At 46.8% G+C, this 20,088-nt stretch overlaps 1 protein-coding gene across 3 annotated transcripts in view; it reads left to right on the top strand.

Annotated features, from left to right (window-relative positions):
* UNC45B (unc-45 myosin chaperone B) overlaps positions 1–8,981 on the top strand; it is a 29,664-nt gene extending 20,683 nt beyond the window's left edge. For all 3 annotated transcript variants that reach the window (XM_019423958.2, XM_019423956.2, XM_019423957.2), the window contains exons 15-20: positions 261–327; positions 1,313–1,426; positions 1,790–1,905; positions 2,786–2,903; positions 5,154–5,309; positions 8,312–8,981. In XM_019423958.2, coding sequence (XP_019279503.1) covers positions 261–327; positions 1,313–1,426; positions 1,790–1,905; positions 2,786–2,903; positions 5,154–5,309; positions 8,312–8,572 — 832 coding nt within the window. In that variant the 3' untranslated portion in view covers positions 8,573–8,981. The remainder of the gene's footprint in view (positions 1–260; positions 328–1,312; positions 1,427–1,789; positions 1,906–2,785; positions 2,904–5,153; positions 5,310–8,311) is intronic.
* Positions 8,982–20,088: the final 11,107 nt, after the last annotated feature.

The raw sequence follows: 20,088 nt of genomic DNA, 5'->3' as shown, positions 1-20,088 counted from the left end.
TGCATCTGCACTGAAGAGTTTCTCCCGGTTGATGGGCAGCAGGGAGCCATTTGTTGCCTTCCCAAATAGGGATGGGGGCTCTTTGCTGCTCACTTGGCTTTACTTTCTCCCCAGCTCCTTACATCCACGGCAGTATCTTGCCAAGCTGCCTAATGATGGGGCAGGTGCAGTACTTTCCAGGGCTTCACTGGGTCTGACTGGCTGGCCTGCTGATGCCTGGGAAAGGTTCACATGATGTGTCCTTTATCCTTGCCCTACAGGGTATTCCTGGCGCTGTGTGATAACCCAAAAGACCGAGGAACCATTGTGGCTCAAGGTGGTGGCAAGGTAATTGGTGGGATAAGGTTCTTGCCATCCTAAAAGATGATCCACTGGGGAGAAGCAACTGTGTGTGTGTGTGTGTGTGTGTGTGTGTGTGTGTGTATGCTCTTTTTGCCTGGTCCAAAAATAAAATATGCTTGCTCCAACCTAACCTCCTTGGAACACTGTCATTCAAGTATCTGTCCTATCTGTGCGGATGGTCCCAAATCAACTTCTGCCTGATTTTACGGTGTGTCATGGGATTTACTGTGGAATCCCATTCATGCTCCTTGCTATGGGAAGGAAGCAAGGTACAGATACACAGACCGTGGATCTTGCTGTAGAAGACTTGTCTTTGGGTCCTTGCTCATCCCCTTTTTAGCTGGATAACTTTGGGCAAATGACTGTCTCCCTGAGCCCCGGTTTCCTCATCTGTAAAATGGGAAGGGGGATCACACATTCACTCTGCAGAATGTCACAAGGATTACAGAAATACTCTTAAAGTATTGGTTCATAGTAGGTGCTCAGTAAGTGTCTGCCGTGATGATTAGGTTTGACCTAGTCAGGAAGTAAAAAGTCAGTGTGTCGATCTATTTATTTTTCCAAAAACAAACAGTATGGATGGGGAGTGTGGGGGAAGACACCAAAGTGTGCTGGGAGGTTTTCTGTGATGCTCAAGGGTTGTTTATGTTGTAGAGTCTTCCTGAACTCCTTTTTTTTTTTTTTTTTAAAGTTTATTTATTTTGAGAGAAAGAGAGAGAGGGGCAGACAGAGAGGGAAAGAGAGAATCTCAGACAGCCTCTGCACTGTCAATGGGGCTTGATCTCATGAACCATGAGATCATGACCTGAGCCAAGACCAAGAGTCAGACACTTAACTGACTGAGCCACCCAGGCGCCCCTAGTTGTCCTGAACTCCTAATGGAATAGGCAGACAGCAGCTAGAGGAGGAGGATGGGGAGAGAGGTCTCTAGATGTTTGTGACCAAAGAGTGACCATGCCCTCTCTTGCAGGCACTGCTTCCCCTGGCTTTGGAGGGCACAGACGTGGGCAAGGTGAAGGCAGCCCATGCCCTGGCAAAGATCGCCGCCGTGTCCAATCCAGACATCGCCTTTCCGGGGGAGCGGGTGGGTGCTGGTGCCGGGGCAGCGGAGGGGTGGGGGAAGGGGGCATTGGGAGGAGTCTCCTTTGCTCCTAGGGCCCTTTGCACCCTACCCCAGGCCTGGGAGGGGGCATGGTGTTGTCACAGAGAGGACAATGAATTAGAGGTGCCTGGCTCTGCCTCTGACTAATGGGACTGTCCTCTTGGAAACTCAGTTATCTCATCTGCAAAGTAAGGAAAGTAATCCTGCCTCTCAGGGTCATTGTGAAGCCTGAGTCGTACAGTGGGTGGGCAAGGAATTTGGAAATTCGGAAGCCCAGCATCTATTGATGTTTGGGTCTGGGGGAATGCGGTCTCCACCCAACTCACTCCTTGACCCTCCACACAGGTGTATGAGGTGGTGCGGCCCCTCGTGAGTCTTCTGGACACACAGCGGGATGGGCTCCAGAACTATGAGGCTCTCCTGGGCCTCACCAATCTGTCTGGGCGAAGTGACAGACTCCGGTGAGTGGGGTGAGGAGAGAGCAGCGGGGAGAGATGTGCCCCTTGCAGGGTTTGGTGGAAATTTCATGTACACACCCCGTGTGCTTTCCTCTGAGGACAGGATCGAAGGCAATGGGTAGAAACAACAGTGGGAGGGTTTCGAGTTAGCACATAGTGAATGTAGGAAGGCAAAGGCTATTATTTCTTTCTGATGGAAGTAGTAAAAAAAAGATATCCAGATGGATGGGTGGGGATAAAACAGATTCCTTCTTGGGAGCCAAGGAGACGGTGGAGAGCTTTGGGTTGAGATTCTTTCAGTTGGTTGCAAGTGACAGAAAACTCAACTCAGAATGGCTTAAGCACAGAGGGGATTTAAGGACTCATGTAAATGAAAAGCCTGGGGTGACCAGAAGCAGGTGCAGCTTGATACAAGGGTTACAAAGCTTCCCCACCTCCCCACTTTTTCTTTACCACTTTCCCTACTTTTCCCACGTTCCTACTTCTGTCCACTTCTGCCTGTGTTGTCTTAATTATCAAATGGGCTCTTCCCCTCGATTGTGATCACAAGGGTTGCTCCAGACCTCACATCTTCTGGGCTTCATAGCCAGCAGGAGAGAGAGAAAGACTCTCTCTTCTGCACCAATAATACAGAAGAATCTCCAGCCTGGTGACATGTTCACCCCAGACCCCATTGCTATGGCCAGGATGTTATGCTATCATTTAGCTTATGCCCTTTGGTGCCTCTCCTGGAGCTGGGGGTGGGATCGATGTTGTCCAAACCCTGATGAGGGCGTGGGAGGGAACCACCAGCAGGGTGGAGTGGCCCTTGGATGGCCCAAAACTCCAAATGCTCACTCCAGAGGACTCAGTCGCCTCTCTTCCTCCACCTCTCAAACCCTAGGCAGAAGATCTTTAAGGAGAAGGCCTTGCCAGACATCGAGAATTACATGTTTGAGAATCACGACCAGCTGAGGCAGGCGGCCACTGAATGCATGTGCAACATGGTATTGAACAAGGAGGTGAGGCGGGCTCAGGATGGGAATGGGGCAGGTGAACCCAGGAACCCCTGAATCTCTCCCAGATTGCAGTCCTCTTCCCTGTAGGGACTCTGATTGGAATATATGAACCAAGGAGACAAAGAAAAACACACAAAGTAGTATTATTCCTAGCTGGGGCTTTGACCCCACAGTTTGGGCCAGCCAAGGTGGAAGGTACCATTTCCCTAAGTTATTTATGTCAGAATAATCTCATAACAGAGAAGAATATAAGACCAGGGTCTTTTAGAGATCAAAAGAGGCTAGACCACTTACATTTATTGAAGCTCCACATATATAAAAATATGAGAGAAAACACAGTTGTACAAACAACTTTAGAATATTTTAAATGTTAACAGTTTAATGAACTATTGCTGTTTCTATGGAAATTGCAATGCACTATAACTGTGTTCTTCACAGAGTAATTACAGGATTTATAAAAATAAAATGAATTCAGAACATGCCAATGGCTTCATGGTCCAGTAATGGAGACCAGTTATAACCATATGGTAAATGAATGCCTTCTTTCCATCCTGCCAGAGTACTGCTATGCCTGTAGGGATAACCTCATCAGAGGTAACAGTAGGGCCAAAGTCTGAGGCCCTTCATGAACATGAGGGCCAGGCCATGCGTGAGACCCCTCTGTTTTCCCTTGATTCTTAACTCAGGTCTTGGATCTTCCCACTGGTATACTAGGAAAACCCAACCCACGAAAGCCTGTTGAAGTAAAAAATAAATTTTTAAAAAGCTTAACGGGGGGGGCGCCTGGGTGGCTCAGTTGGTTAAGCGTCTGACTTCGGCTCAGGTCATGATCTCGCAGTCCGTGAGTTCAAGCCCCATGTCGGGCTCTGTGCTGACAGCTCAGAGCTTGGAGCCTGTTTCAGATTCTGTGTCTCCCTCTCTCTCTGACCCTCCCCCATTCATGCTCTGTCTCTCTGTGTCTCAAAAATAAATAAATGTTAAAAAAAAATTTTAAAGCTAAACAGGATCCACCAGGGAGCTGGCCTAAGGCTGGCCTGGAGGGCTGGCAGCCATGTGGGAGAAAAGAGTGTATCCAAAGAAAGTCGGGGGAGGAAGAGTGGGGGAGAAGGAGTAGGCTTCCCCTGGGAACATCAGCTGCTGTGACACCCCAAAATCAAAATATACAGTGGTCCCACCAAGAGAGAAATTCATTTCTCACTCACCTCATTTCTTGCTTACATTTGGATCTGCTGGCTTGCTTCTAAGCAATGACTTGGGATCCAGGCTTCTTCAACCATTGAGAACTAGCCCCCCAGCTGAAAAAGAACTGTCTCCCTCTCTGGCACTCTGGGAGTGGTCTCCATTTGAACAGGGAGTGAACCTCTGGGAAAGGCACCTATGGTACTCCGCCATGGTGGCCTGAAGTGACACGTATCACTTCCTCTCACATTCCATCACGAGCACTGGCTTATGGCCACATCGGTGGGGAATATAGCGGCTTCCAATCACCACTGTGCCCCATGAGAGGGGACTGCAGTGACTATCTCTGCCATACTCTCGCCTCTGAGGACCTCTGCCCCAGCTTCAGTGAGATGCGGGTCATAACCTGGGCAGCTGTGACTGACCTTAGACCCCTTTCAGAGCTCCACCTCTAGGAAACCTGACCCGACAAAATGCCCTTAAATTTGACCAACTAGATTTTACTGTGGAGCAGACGGTGTGTGTGTGGGGGGGGGGGGCAGTGAGCTCTGAGACATGTCAGGGCCCTGAGCCCCAGGAGGCTCTTCTGGCTTTAGGGCCCTTGGGAAGCTCATCCTTCACCCATTGAATGGTACAGCAGCTCTTGCTCTGTCCCCTGCTCTTGCCAAGCCCCTGTACCTTCCGGGACTGCAAAGCCATTTTATGGCAGACCCCGAAGGCCCGTCTGTTGTGGGAGAAACATTCCAGGCTTCCCCAAAGGGAAGTGAAACACGACTCTTTGGGGAACACCTACCATCCAGGAGCCTGTGCCCTTTCCCCTGACGTGGATAGCCAAGTGCAAACAGAGATGGCGGCAGTCTCTTTAACCTTTTAGCTGGAGGAGTTTATAGCCCCTTTCTCCAGTTAATCAGAGAAGACTTCCTGGGGGAGGTGGCATGGGTGAGCTGCTCAAAGGAAAGCTCCAAAGGATCTTAGGTCAGAGAACACGGCTTCCAATACCTCTTTCCCTCTTCACGCTGGCAGGTGGGGGCATTTTTTCATTTTTTCTCTGAGCCCTGTACCTGCCTCCCACAGGTACAGGAGAGGTTCCTGGCCGATGGGAATGACCGGCTGAAGCTGGTAGTGCTGCTCTGTGGAGAGGACGATGAGAAGGTGCAGAACGCGGCCGCAGGGGCGCTGGCCATGCTGACAGCAGCACATAAGAAACTGTGCCTCAAGATGACCCAAGTGGTGAGAGCGGGCCCTGGGGGTGGAAAGGGGACTGCCTTGCGTGGTCCTCTATGGGGAGGCCGGCCTCTGTGGTAACACTTCCCAGGCCCCTGGGTACCTGTTCCTACAACCTAAGAAGGGGCGTCTATACCATCTGGCCCCCTACCTCCACAGCTGGGACTCCCAGGTGTGCTAACTCAGGTCCCTCCCACTGTACCTTCACCCACTGCCTTTGGTGGTGCTTACAGCTCATTAGTTCAGAATGATGACAAGGATGGCCACAACACTAACTACTGTGGGGGAGCCCCCGAGCTCCCCGAGAGGAGCATGGATGTGGTTGGGGTGCCACAGGGAGCTGGTGGTTGGGCAAAGAGATGGCAGATTCTCTCACGTGAACGCGGTGATCAGATCCTTCGGTGGGACTGTGGCCATCTCAGCAAAGTGGTATAAACGCAGCTGCGGACCCGGCCACGCAAGGTGCAGATGGCTTTAGCCCACCAAACAACCTAGTTTGTAGGTATCATCTCCACTGAAGGCAAAAACTGTAAACATCTTCGTTCAAATGTACTCAAGTCTGCTTTAAAGGAAGGCTCTTTTAGACAGTTTGTGGTGGTGGTGGTGGTGGTGGTGGTGTGTGTGTGTGTGCGTGTGTTCCACAGGCGCTTATGCTGCCTGGCACCAGGGAAGGGTCTCTCAGCTGGATGGAGCTCATCCTGGTTGGTCCTTGGGCTTTAGCATTTCCCCGTAAGGCAAGTTTCTCAGAACTGAGAGGTGTGTGAATCACCTGGAGGGCTGATGAAAACACTTTCCCTAGGTATTCTGCATCAGTAGATGAGAGGTGGGGTGCCTCCAGCCTGAGGACCACACTTTGAAACTGCTGCCCCGAAGTGGCCTCTGCTGAAGTCACTGGTCACACAACATCTGTCCCACAGGGTGCTCTGCGACTCGCCTGCTTACCGTGCTGCAGACACTCCTCTAAATGTTTACATCGATTAAGTTGTTCCATCCTTCCAACAGCCCTGTGTGGTGGATATGGTTATTATTATCCCCATTTACCGGTGAGAAACACTGAGTGCAGAAAAGTAACCCACTCAAGATCACATCGCCGGGTAGTTGGGAAGGGATTGAAATCCTTCAAGATTGCTGACCCTCTCCTGGCCACTTCTTCCTTCCGAAATCTTGGCTTCATTTCTGTGCCCGGGGAGCACTGGCACTGGACCTGTTATCAGTTACCCATCAGCATTCAACCTTCCCCCTGAACTCTACCGCAGCTAGCTGAATTTTCCTTTCCTTTCCTTGTGGTGCGCTCGGTGCAGAGTTTACCAAAATCTGCTTAGAAGCCGAAGAGCCAATAATTAGTCTGTCCTTTCCCCCTGTGCCTGTCTCCCCATCTGTGAGTGGTGCCTGTGGGAAGCTGCCCCTGTTGACAAACGGAGGGTGAGGTAATAAGTATACGAGGAAGCAAAGGGGAAATGCTTGGACTACTGCATAAAATCATAATCCCCATCCACGCCTCCTTGTTGAGCACTTTACTGTGCTCCGGCCACCATGCTAAGCAATTTCTTGCACCATATCACTGCATCAGAACAATGTGAAGAAGTAGGTGTATTAGATGACAGAGGGGCTCTCGAGACTCGGAGAGGTTCAGAACTTACCTAAGGTCACATTTGGTTAAGTGGTTGAGCTGGGACCTGAACATTGATCTCTCTGACTCCAAGACCCATACCAATAAGTCTCCTACTCTGCTGCTCATGTGTGTCTGTTGAATGTTGTAAAGTCAAGCCTCCTGGTTCTATGCTTAGCTCCAACTCTGTCTTCTGGGCCGATCAGAATGGTCTGGAGTCCTGTCTTCCCCACGCACAGTAGTTGGGTTGCTTCACAACCGGGAATGGAGGAGAGAGAGAGAGGAGGGATGGTGGAGTGCAAGCCCAGGGCATGCCTGGTGGTCATATCTCTAAGGGCACTGGGTTAGCAAGGGGTGCCTGGGTGGCTCAGTGGGTTAAGCATCCAACTTCAGCTCAGGTCATGATCTCACAGTTCATGGGTTCAAACCCTGCGTTGGGCTTTGTGCTGACGGCTCAGAGCCTGGAGCTTGTTTCGGATTCTTGCGTCTCCCTCTCTCTCTGCGCCTCCCCTGCTCACTCTCTCCTTCAAAAATAAATAAACATAAATAAAAAAAGAAAATATTGCTTTCTTAGCAACTATAAGAATATTTGTGGTAAGTTATGCATTGCTCTGAAAAAATTAAAAAGCCTATGTAAGGACCTGGTTCATGCAAATATGAGCCAGAGGAGAAAAGCAGACAAAAACCAAAATTTATGCCTGGGTGGCCCAGTCAGGTGAGCGTCCAACTTCAGCTCAGGTCATGATCTCACAGCTCGTGAGTTCGAGCCCCACGTCGGGCTCTGTGCTGACAGCAGAGCCTGCTTCGGATTCTGTGTCTCCCTCTCTCTCTGCCCCTAACCCACTCACATTCTGTTTCTGCCTCTCTCAAAAATAAATAAACATTAAAAAAAAAAATAAGGGCACCTGGGTTGGCAAGAAGCAGTCATTGCCCATGTGCTCAAGGCTAGAATTCTCCTTTCTGAACACTCTCCATCCCCATTCTAATTAGGCATGCAGTGGGCCTGTCCCTTTGCTTCTCAGATGGTTAAGAAAATAAATGAATGGGTGGATGTTCATTCTCTACTATTCCCAGATGTGTGACCATAGATAAGTTACTTCCACTTCCTAGACCTCAGTTCCCCCACTTATAAAATGAAGTGGATTGGACTATGTCAAGTTCCTTTTAGTTTTCTAATTCTTGCCCTGGCTCTGGTAAGGAGATGGGCATCAGCCAGCTAGTCCCAAGGGGCTCAGATAGGCATAAACTGAGTCCCAACAGATAACCAGACATGTGCTTGTCCTTTCAGAGCCCAGAATCTGGGCCTTACCAGCGCCTTCGGTTTATCTTGTCCCGAATATCCAGTCTCTGTGCCTCCACTGATTCCTCCAATCCTTCTTTATCCACAACTCCCCTCCAGACAACTCAGTGGTTGGAGATCCTCCAGCGGCTTTGCCTGCACGACCGGCTGTCAGTCCAACACCGGGGCCTGGTCATTGCCTACAACCTGCTGGCAGCAGATGCTGAGCTGGCCAAGAAGCTGGTGGAGAGTGAACTGCTGGAGATCCTGACTGTAGTGGGCAAACAAGAGCCAGACGAGAAGAGGGCAGAAGTGGTTCAGACAGCCCGGGAATGTCTCATCAAGTGCATGGATTATGGCTTCATTAAACCAGTGTCTTAGACAGGGGCCCACAGGGCTGCTAGGGCTGGTTCTGTACTATAAAGAGTCCTAAGCTGAGAACTCCTGGGGTGTCAGTTCAGCTAGGGATCATAGCAGTGACAATGAAGTCTCCATATAAAAGAAAAGACTTGACTGTTTCTTGAGTTGTCAATCTTCCTCTTTTCCCTAGGAAAGTATGGATGTTTCACTGGCTGTCTTGCTCCCTGTCTTTTACATCTGTCATGTTCCAAAAATTCCTAGAATGATTTTCATCAGTGATTGGGAAGACAAGTTGGATAATTCTTTCTGTACCCATTCCCAAAGCCAGGATAATGGGCTGAATTCTTTGTATTTTGGAAAATGGATTGTGTGGTAAGGTAGGACCTAATGCGTGTGTGAATATAAAGGTTTAGTGCTGATCTATCTGGAAGTTGAGCTGTGCTGGTTTTCATAGCCTGTCTCGCATATGTTTAAGACTGCCTAGAATTGCATGTTTTAGCTGCAGTGCCCAGCCCCATGCCCAGTCCCATCACTCAGCTGTGATGGAAATACAGTTTATGTTCAACAGCCTGATATGCATTTTTGCAATTTGCTTGGGAAAACCATCCCAGCAAGATGGGCATAATGAGTACAAATAAGATAAACTCAGAGTACTTTAAGAAAAGAAAGTTGATTGGCTCGTATAGCTTGTTTATCTAGGAAAAGTTTGACATTGTTAGATCCAGGGTTTAAATGTTGTCACCAACATTACTTTCTGTGTGGGTATCTTTCTCTCTCTCTCATACTCCCCCCACCCATATCTTGGCTTTGATTTCCTCTGGGTTGACCTTATTTTCTGGCAGGCTCTCTCCATGTGGTAGGAAAGATATTCCCAGAAGCTCCAGACTTACATAGCTGTTATAGTTCCAAATTATGGGAGAGAAGAGAGAGGATCATTCTCAATGACCCAGCAAAACTCCCAGGGATGACTCTAATATGTCTAGCATGCATCACATTTCCATTTATCGCATTAACAGAATAGAGAAGAAAAATGATATGGTTATCTGAATAGATGCAGGAAAAACATTTGATAAAATTAAACAATTTGTGATAAAAGTTTTCAATAAACTAAAAGTAGGAGACTTCCTTAATTGGACAAAGATCACAGAAACTCTACAGCCAGTGTCCTAGCTCATGATCTCCCTGAGATGAATGAGACAATACTTGCTATTACCAATTTTATTCAACCTTGTGCTGGAGGTTTTAACTAGGGCGATAAAGCAAGAAAGGGAAATAAAAAGCATAAAGATTGAACAATCAAGAAATAGAACTTTCAACTTATTCACACAGCAGGATTATACATGAATGCAATCTGAAAATATCTACAGGTAAGCTTTTAGAAATAATAAGTGAATTTAGATACAAGGTCAATTTACAAAAGTCAGTTGTGTTTCTGAATACCTGTACCAAGCAATGAGAAAATTGAAATTTAAAAGACAGTGCAATTTATAATAACATAAAACACATCATGGGGCTCCCGGTTGGCTCAGTCAGTTAAGCATCCGACTTCGGCTGAGCTCATGATCTCACCATTTGTGGGTTCGAGCCCCGCATCAGACTCTGTGCTGACAGCTCAGAGCCTGGAGCCTGCTTCAGATTCTGTCTCTCTCTCTCTCTCTCTCTCTCTCTCTGCCCCTCCCCCACTCATGCTCTGTTCCTCTCTCTCAAAAATAAATAAACATTAAAAAAAAACACAACATATCAGATGCCTAGGAATGAATCATGGGAAAGATTCTGAAAGACTCTGTACAGAAAACTTTAAAGTATTATTGAGAGAAAAAATGAAAGTCAGCCTATGAGAGATATTACCATGATCATGGATTAGATGACTCAACATTATAGAGATGCAAATTCTCCCCAAATATATATATATAAATATATATATTCTGTGAAATACCAATCAAAGTTTGAGTCTTTTGGGGAATAGGGACTGATAAATTGTTTTAAAAATATATATACTTACACACACACACAGAGTCAAGAATAGTAATGATTATCTTGAAGAAGAATAAAGTTGGAGCCAACTACTTGAACAGTTACTTCATAAAAGAGGCCAATACATATATAGAAAGATGCTCAATCTTACCAGACATCAGGCAAATGGAAAATAAAATTATTATGAGAAACCACAGTAGACACATCACAATGGCTAATATTTAAAACACTGACAGAGACACCTGACTAGCTCAATCAGAAGAGCATGCAACTCTTGATTTCTAGGTTGTGGGTTCAAGTCCCACCTTGGGTGTAGAGATTACTTAAATAAATAAATAAACAAACTTTTAAAAAATGTGCAACAACAACCACCACTGGCAAAATCAAGTGCCGGTGAAACTGTGGAGTAACTGGAACTCTTATCCATTGTGGGTGGGCATGCAAATTGCTACAGCCACTTAGGAAAATGGCATTTGACAGTAACCTCTAAAAGCACAAGCACAGTCAGCATCTCCTAAGTACGCAGCCAACAGAAATATGTGCACCAAGAAAACATGTATAGCCATGAGATAACACTTTCCATCATAGCCGCCTAAGTGTAAGTAACCCCAATGTCCATAGAAAATGGATACATTGGCATACACCAATGCACACCAATGTAAGTGCAAACTTACAAAATGTAAGTGCACTTACAAAAGTGCAAAGAACAAACTATTGCTACCTACAATGTGATGGTAACTGACATAATACTCAGTGAAAGAAGCTGGACCTACCAGAGTATACTGTATAGGGCATAAGATGGGTTCAGAACCAGGCAAAACTAGCCTACGATCTTAAAAAGTCAATTTAGTGTTTACTTGTAGGGAGAAAGGAGTGGCTAGTGGGGGTGTGTGGCACAGAGAGTCTCTGGGTGTGTCCTAGGTCTGGGTGGGTGTGTCCCAGGTCTGGGTATGTTCGCTTTCATCAACCTTATTATTTGTGCATTTTTCTGTACAACGCTGTGTTTTTAAAGACTTTTAAAAAAGTGAATAATGTATTTCTGTTAGAGTGTGAGGATTACATAAAATAATGGATCCAAAGCACCTGGTTCTTTGTATATGAGTAGTCAGTATTAATTAATTAATTCCCTTCCTTTAGTCTGTTTGATAGTCCCTACTCCTTATGAGCCAGTTGGAGTGTGATACCAGGATGAGCTCCCTCATTCGTGGATCTCTACTTCCACAGGTCACTTGCGGGGAATGGGGACATGGTTCCCATTTGCAAATCCTCCCAAGGAGTGGCGGCCGTCTGTCCCCAGTATGTTTAGGAAACTAAGGGTTCTGGTCAGGAAAGCGGGCGGTGGTGAAATGGAGAAAGTTCTGTACACCGAGGTTCCGAGGCAGATTGGCCCGAGGGCGCCTGTGAGAGCAGCAGCTGGAGCCAGGATTGGATTAAACCGCCCAGGAACCCCCACTATGTGTGTAGTCCGCAGGACACGCGGGTTCAATCATCTCTCCACGCGGCTTGCTCTGGAGCCCCTCGTCTTCTTGGGCATGTTGGAGTCCCGGCAGGGCGCGTGGCGCAGAACCTGGAACCACGCTAGTGCCCAGAGAATACGAGCTTGACTTTGTTTTCCCTGAACCCCAACACCAGCGCCTTTCACCATCTATAGCCAAATCCTAGCTCTCTGCCTTTGACTCGTATGCTTTAAGAATGTCAGCAATACGACAAAAAGGGGAAGGGTGTGCGTTTGCAGAATCAGAGGCGTGATTTCCTACCTCCTTCTCCCCCACGTCGCCCACACTCACTCCCTTCCCCGGGCAGGGGACAGGGCGCACACATCTGGGCAAGTCAAATAGGAACCCACCTGCTGGAAGCATCCTCTGGGGGTGGGGGCGCAGCAGCCGGAGCGGGGAGGCCACTCGGGTCCACCCGCCATAGCCACCTGTTGTCCTTCCAGGCGCGGATGCCCGGATCGGGCAGATGCTGTTGTAGCTCGGTGCCCCCCCCTCCGTGCCACCCTAGCCCGGCGGCGTGCCCCAGGAATACAAGGAGCGGACACAGGCGGGGGGAGGCTGGAGCACGCTGGTGCCTCCTCGGAGACGCCTACGCGGTGGGAGGCGAGGGGGTAGGGAGGTTCTTCCAGCAGCTTGGCTCAGGTCCTCAAAGCCTCGCCTCTCCCCATCCCTCAGGGGTCTGGTCCGCTCCCGATCCCCGTCTGCAGGACGCGGACCATTGCAGCGGGCGCTGGCCCGCGCGCTCCTCTCCGGGCCCGGCGTGGTCGCTTCTCTGCTCCAGCCTCTGCAGAGACTTCCCTAGAAAGACTAGCGTGGCGGTCTCAAGGCCCGGGTGACGTGGGCTGCGGGCGGGTGGGGCAGGTGGAGAGGGAGCGAAGCCAGACGCCACCACCTGCGCGCACCGGGAAGCACAGAGCACACAGAAAGGAGGGGTCTCTGGGGCGCTAGAGAGGCAGTGGCAGCCTGGTGTGACAGCGAAAGCCCCTTTGCACGGACAGGTCCAAGGACGCTCAGTCGGACGCGAGTCTCCAGAGTTCCTGGACGTTCCTCTTCCCCCAGGTTCTGAGAGCAGGCAGAGGCGTGGAGAGGGAGTTCCCAAGGCACCAGCTGTGGTGCAGACATGCGGATCGCTTACACAGTACTCTCCTTTAGGATTGAACAATCTATAAAGGGGACAGAGAAAGGGAAACGCCCCAGTACAGTAAAACACTAAGCCACAAAGAGGCGAAGACGTCTATCACCTCCCTTGTCTATAGGGTTCTGCCTATAGACTGACCTTTGGGGTTCCAAGATGGGTGGGCTGCTTCCCTCTCGATATTGAAGTCCAAACCGGAAGCCATGGAAATACCAAGGTAATCGATTTCCTCATAGCCAGTACATCCTTTCATAAAATGTGAAAGATTTCAGAGGCAACAGCCACACCATAAGCCAAGATTCTGGGATCCAAGTGAGGTGGTTGAGCCTTGGGTCTCCAGTACAAGCAGGTTCCTGAGATTATTTTACAAGGCGTTGTGTTTCCAATGATTGCCTTTGATCCACCTCCTTGAAAGCATGTGGGCAGGGTGGGAGCTGGGCTAGCCCATAGAGCCTGTGTATCCCAACCCAAAGATCAAGGAGACTGCTGTGGGTACAGTCCCAGAGGTTGAGGCCTTCGTGAAAAAAGACTTCCTTGGCCCTCTATTTGTGGTGGGTGTGGGAGCTAGAAAGGAATCCCCTAGGGCAGAACCTGAGGAAGAGGAAAAGTGGGCTAAGGCTGTCCCATGGAGTCTGGGAAGGGAAACTGCTTCCTAGCACCGTCTTTAGGATTGATTGGACTGTTCAGAGGGAGTTGGTAGCTGTTTAAAAAAACAAAACAAAACAGGGATGCCTGGGTGACTCAGTCGGTTAGGCGTCCTACGTCGGCTCAGGTCATGATGTTGGGGTTCGTGGGTTTGAGCCCCACGTTGGGCTCTGTGCTGACAGCTCAGAGTCTGGAGCCTGTTTGGGATTCTGTGTTTCCCTCTCTCTCTCTCTGCTCCTCCCCTGCTTGTGCTCTGTCTCTCTCTCTCTCTCTCTCTCTCTCTCTCAAAAAAAAAAAAAAACATTAAAAAACAAAACAAAACAGGCACCTGGGTGGCTCAGCTGTTCAAACTTCTGACTCTTGATTTCTGCTGAGATCTCACAGGTTCCTGAGCCCCTCATTGGGCTCTGCGCTGACCACACGTGGAGCCTGCTAGGGATTGTCCCTTTCTCTCCCCCTTTTCCCCCTCGCACTCTGTCTCTCTCAAACTAAATAAACTTAAAAAAAAAAAAAAAAAAAAGCTTGTGGTACAGAGCCCAGGACACCTATGCACCCACCCTAAAAGCATAGTTCCTGTGACATTCTGCCTTCCACTAAGTTTGGGGATTTCACACCAACAAATCTAAAGGGTTGTCAGGTTCTTGTTTTTGTCTTTAAGTTTATTTATTTTGAGAGAGAGCAAGCCCGCAGAGGAGGGGCAGAGAGAAAGAGAGAGAAACCCAAGCAGGCTCGAACCATCAGCACAGACCCACAAACCATGAGATCAGGTCGGGGTGGAGGGGGGGGTGGTGAAATCAAGAGTAGGAAGCTCAAGGGACTGAGCCACCTGGAGGTCCCAGGTTCTTATGAAAGCCTCTGGCTGTAATGTAGACGGCAGTAGTTGGTGGATGAGTCATAACCCATGTGGTAGCCACATGGCCACCAGTGACGATGAAGTTACTGCGGCATGGTTTTTTACTCTCCGTACAACAAGGAAGTATAAATACTCTTACACAAATACTCAGCACAAGGGGAACAGCACCCTGGAGTTTCTTGGGGGTGGAGCGTTCCCAGCACTCGAAGGTCAGCCTCCTGGCGTGACAGCAGTTCCTGGGTAAGAAGTGTTAATTTAAAGGAAACAAACTCCCAAACTCAAGAAACTAAGCAGAAGCCTAGGTTATTATCGCCCGGAGTGGCGTGCGCGAGAACAGAGAAAAGCTCTTCTTCCGACTTGAAAAAGCAACTTTGTAAGTGTCCAGCGCTGCCAGGAAAACAGGTGTGGCTACCAATGTTATCACAGCTGTCCATCATTGAGTTACACAACACAGCAGGATAGCAGACTTTCTAGCAGTTAGCGATTTACTTGATTTACTTTCAACCGACCTGGCACAGTCTCCAAGTCCAGGTGTTTAAACAATTCTCCTTTGCCAGAAAGGGCATTTGGAAAGACAGCTTTACCCAGCTGAGTCATACCTGGTTTTATGCAGCTTTTAAAATTTTTTAAAAATGTTTACATAAGAGAGAGAGAGAGAGAGAGAGAGAGCGCTAGCGTGAGCGCATGAGTGGGGAAGGGCGGAGAGAAGGAGACAAAGAATCTGCAGCAGGCTCCAGGCTCTGAGCTGCCAGCACAGAGCCCAACGCCGGGCTTGAACCCACGAACCTGAGATCGTGACCTGGGCCGAAGTCGGACGCTCAACTGACTGAGCCACCCAGGCGCCCCTCTGCAGCTTTTATAAAGGGATATTATCTACTGGATTCCACTCCTGAAATCATCATTGCAGTATATGCTAACTTGGATGTAAATGAAAATAAATAAATAAATAAATAAATAAATAAATAAATACTTTAAATTGCTTTGTGTTTTAAAAGAGCATATTTTTATCTCTGAATTTCAAAAGGCTCTATACTTTTAATTAAGTCTCAAATGTATCTAATACATATTAACCATAAGCCATATGTGAAAATGTATTGTTCTGTAGGCATGTATTAGATATATATTAAAAAGAAAATGTCTTTATTTTTTAATCTAGTCAAACAAGTTAAAATGCCTATGCCTCTACATTCATCATCATCTTAAAGAAAATCTTCTTGTAGGATTGACTTTTAGTTATGTAAGTTTGAGGTAGTAACTTTTGAAAAAAGAACATGTTTCTCTACCATCATTATAAATGGAGTTAAAGATGCTCTGGATTAACAGAAGGAAGAGATAGCACAAGCAAGTGGGAGTTTTATTTTTATTTTTTTAATGTTTATTTATTTATTTTTGAGAGACAGTCGCGCGCGCGCGCTGCGCGCGAGAGAGAGGCAGGGGGAGGGGCAGAGAGAGAGGGAGACATAGAATCCAAAGCAGGCTCCAGGCTCTGAGCTGTCAGCATAGAGCCTGACATGAGGCTTGAACTCATGAACCTCAAGATCATGACCTGAGCCAAAGTTGGACACTTAACCAACTGAACCACCCAGGTCCCCTATTTTTTTTTTTTTAAAGGGACATTTTCTGCTTATTCACTGACTGTAATTTTTAGGGCCAAGCACTGCAGTTTGGTTGCTTTGGAAAGAAACAAATGCCCAATCCAAGAAACTAAAAACCTAGAATATGCAAGAAGTTCAGAATGGCATTATTATTATTGGGACTGTTGAGTGTGTGGCCTTTTACATTCAAGAATATGGGACTAGGGGCATCTGGGTGGCTCAGTTAGTTAAGTGTCCAACTCTTGGTCTCAGCTCAGGTCACGGTCTCACAGTTGGTAAGTTCGAGCCCTGTATCGGGCTCTGTGCTGACAACACAAAGTGTGCCTGGGATTCTCTCTCTGCCCCTTCCCTGCTCACTCACTCTCTCCCTCTCAAAATAAATAAATAAACTTTAAAAAATTAAAAAAAAAAAAGAATATGGGACTATAAAACATATTACATAGAGACCCAGTTTATATGGAAAAAAGCGTTCCATAATAGCAGACAACACGTTTCCTACTACTTTCCAGATAATTATATTATAATAAGAATGCTTATGAATTTAAAAAATCAGAGTTACTGTAGACGCACACAGCTAGTTGGTCAAATAGTTCTATGAGGCTTGGTTTAAAATTAGCTGTTTCCTGCCCCACCCCTCTTCCTGCTGCCCAAAGGCGACCACTTCAATATTTCTTTTGTATATACCTCTGTTTCCAAATTGTGCAGTTTTCGGCTTCATATAGATATTATCTATTTGCTTCTGAAAGATTTAGTTCAATTACACTCCCTCCCTAGCTTCCTGTCCCCACCTCCTGCCAATATGGTTTCTATCACCATTTGGGGTTAGAAGAATATTCAGTGTTTACCTTGTTATGAATTCTCTATTCACAGCTGGGCTAGGTGATATACTGAGTCTATTTTATTTCCTGTACAATTTTCTGCTTTGCTTGGAATTTACCATCATTTTGCTTTTTGTTTGTCTAGTTTTCTACGCATGTAACACTAATTTATCTCCAAATCCTCTGCCTCAAGTGAGGAAACATTTTGGTCTTGTTGTTAATCATGTGAAATGTAAATACATTAAGTATACCATCAATAAACATCAATTCAAATTTCATGTCTTCAGGACATACTGCCCTTGGATCCTGACTGGGGGCTTTCTAGGGCCACCGCTCAGCTGTCATCCTGGGCTCTCCCTTCCCCTGTGTCCCCTGTTGTGTTTTGTTTTTTTCTCTTTGCTTTCCCCCAGAGTTAGATCCTCGTATTCCCGATGGAACTGCTTGCAGGAGTATATTGTGGACATTATACTGCCCTGCTTGCAGGGCAATGAATGCTTGGGGCACCAAAGTTTCCCTGCTCCACCGTGAACATGGCACAGGGTTTTATAACGACCTGTTAAGAGGATTGGTGTAGCTTCCCTCTTTTCCGAGGCTAGATATTGGCAGCAGCGGGCTGGTTGTCTTCCATAGATATTTTTCGGCCCTGAAGAATGATTAGTAAAGATGATGTATCTCTTTCGCCAACCCTTGCTGTCAATCCAGAGATCCGGGAACTCCTAAAGCTCACCTCTGCCATCAGTCTGGTTGTTCAGATAATTAGTGATGGAGTTTCCTCCTCAGCCTCTATGAGGTGCTCAATGCAGAGAACACCCTGCTTGGAGTGCTGTGCCAGTATCTGGAGTTGCAGATCTTCTCTCTTCGCGTCTCCTGCACTCAGCAGCCTTGGCCCTTCTTCACAAATACTGAGGTCTGCTGGTGTGCCTACTGGCATTTCATTTGTCACTCTCGCTTTAGGGCAATTTTCTTTCTTTCTTTTTTCTTTTTTAAAGTTTATTTCTTTATTTTGAGGGGGGAGGACAGAGAGAGGAAGAGGGAGACAGAATCCCAAGCAGGCTTTGCACATCATCGCAGAGCCCGATGTGGAGTTGGAACTTCATGAACCATGAGATCATGGCCTGAGCCAAAACCAAGAGTTGGATGCTTAACCAATGGAGCCACCCAGGCGCCCCTTGGGCAATTTTCAATAAGAGAGTAGAGACATCTTTGCGGTGGTATCTTAGAGTTGCCTCTTCCATAAGCAGCAAAAAGAAAGGTTAAAAAATCCACCATGATTTAATTGTTGACCTGCAAAAAAAAAAAAAAAATTTTTTTTTTTTTAGAAAAAAAGACCAGATAGATTACATCATACTGATAACAGTTTGTAAGTGATAAATCTATGTTACCCCCTCCTCCATTGTTTATCCAGAATTAAACAAAAAAAATCGGAACATTGACCGCATAGATTTGTCAGTGGCAGAAAATAAAATGAACTGGAAAATGTAAGTACTGAGTGTTAAAACCTTTTGATTTTGAACTAATTTAGACAGAGAAAAGTTGTAAAAATAGTACCAAGCTCCTTATAGCTCTCACTCTGATCCCCTAATATGAACATCTTAAAAAATCATAGTAGAATAAGTAAGAATAGGTATGCTATTATTAACATTGGTACATTATTATTAATTAAATTACAGACATCAGTGAAATTTCACCAATTTTTCCACTAATATCCTGGTGTGTGTGTGTGTGTGTGTGTGTGTGTGTTTGTGTTTAAGAAAAGGAAAAAGTGGGACTCTGGAAAGGAGTGGTTTGCTTTTTTAATTTTAATTTTTTTCTCCAACTGGAGCTCATATTATCCAGATGATCCTTCTGCGTCTATTCTCTATATCTTTTAACTTTCCTTTATATTTTCTATTTCTTTATCCTTCCCTGCTTGTTTCTGTAAGAGGTCCTGAATCTAATGCTGTAACTCGGAAATCAGTATTTTATCTCTGTCCATTCTGTGATTGATCTTATCTCCTGGGTTCTTTATTTTGCCCACTATATTTTCCATACCTAATGGTTTCCCTTGGTTCTAATTTCCAGCCTCCTTTCATATGTCTTTTTATTTATTTATTTATTTATTTATTTATTAAAGTTTATTTCTTTATTTTGAGAGAGACAGAGACACGTGAGTAGGGCAGAGGCAGAGAGAGAGGGAGGGAGGGAGGGAGAGAGAGAGAGAAAGAGAGAGAGAATCCCAAGCCAGCTCTGCACCATCAGCTCACAGCCCGATGTGGGGCTCAAACTCACAAAAAACTGCGAGATCATGACCTGAGCTGAAACCAAGAGTTGGACACTTAACTGACTGAGCCACCCAGGCGCCCCTCATATGTCTTTTTAAATAATGTTTGTTTAGTTTTGAGGTGGGGGGGGAGAGAGAGAGAGAGAGAGAGAGAGAGAGAGAGAGAGAGAGAGAGAGAGAATGGGAGTGGGGGAGGGGCAGGGAGAGATGGAGACAGAGGATCCGAAGTGGGGTCTGCACTGACAGCAGAGATCTCAACGCTGGGCTTGAACTCATGAACTCTGAGATCATGATCTGAGCCAAAGTTGGATGCTTAAGTGACTGAGCCACCCAGGCACCCCTCTCCTTTCATATTTTTAATGCCTTAACTCTTCTGGTATATTTATTACATTTATTTCAAAATCTTGGTCCATTCTTGGTCTGCTTCCTATGATATCTAACCCATTTTGTTCACTCCCTCATTAGGAATTTGGCACAAGGGTGTGTTGTGATTTTGGCGAGGGAGCTCAGGTTCCTCTGGAGGTACCAGACAGTCTGTGCTGGGGCAGTTCCAAGAGCCAGACCCTAGTTTACATCAACTGGATGAACTCAAAGAGAGTGAAGGAAACGAGCATTCGTGTGAACAGAACCAGACACCAGAAAATCACTGTTAAACACTTCAATTTAGTACCACTCCCCCAAGCACAGCCACTCTTCAGCTCAGGGCTCTGACCTTCAGTAGCCCAGAAAGAATCACGTAGGGGAGGCACTTCCTATTTAGT

Source organism: Panthera pardus, unplaced genomic scaffold (genome assembly GCF_024362965.1).
Source record: "Panthera pardus isolate Hobbes unplaced genomic scaffold, ASM2436296v1 HiC_scaffold_3, whole genome shotgun sequence".
NCBI classification, from domain to species: domain Eukaryota; kingdom Metazoa; phylum Chordata; class Mammalia; order Carnivora; family Felidae; genus Panthera; species Panthera pardus.
Note: the sequence above shows the minus strand (reverse complement) of the source record. Positions and strands in the feature narration are given on the sequence as shown.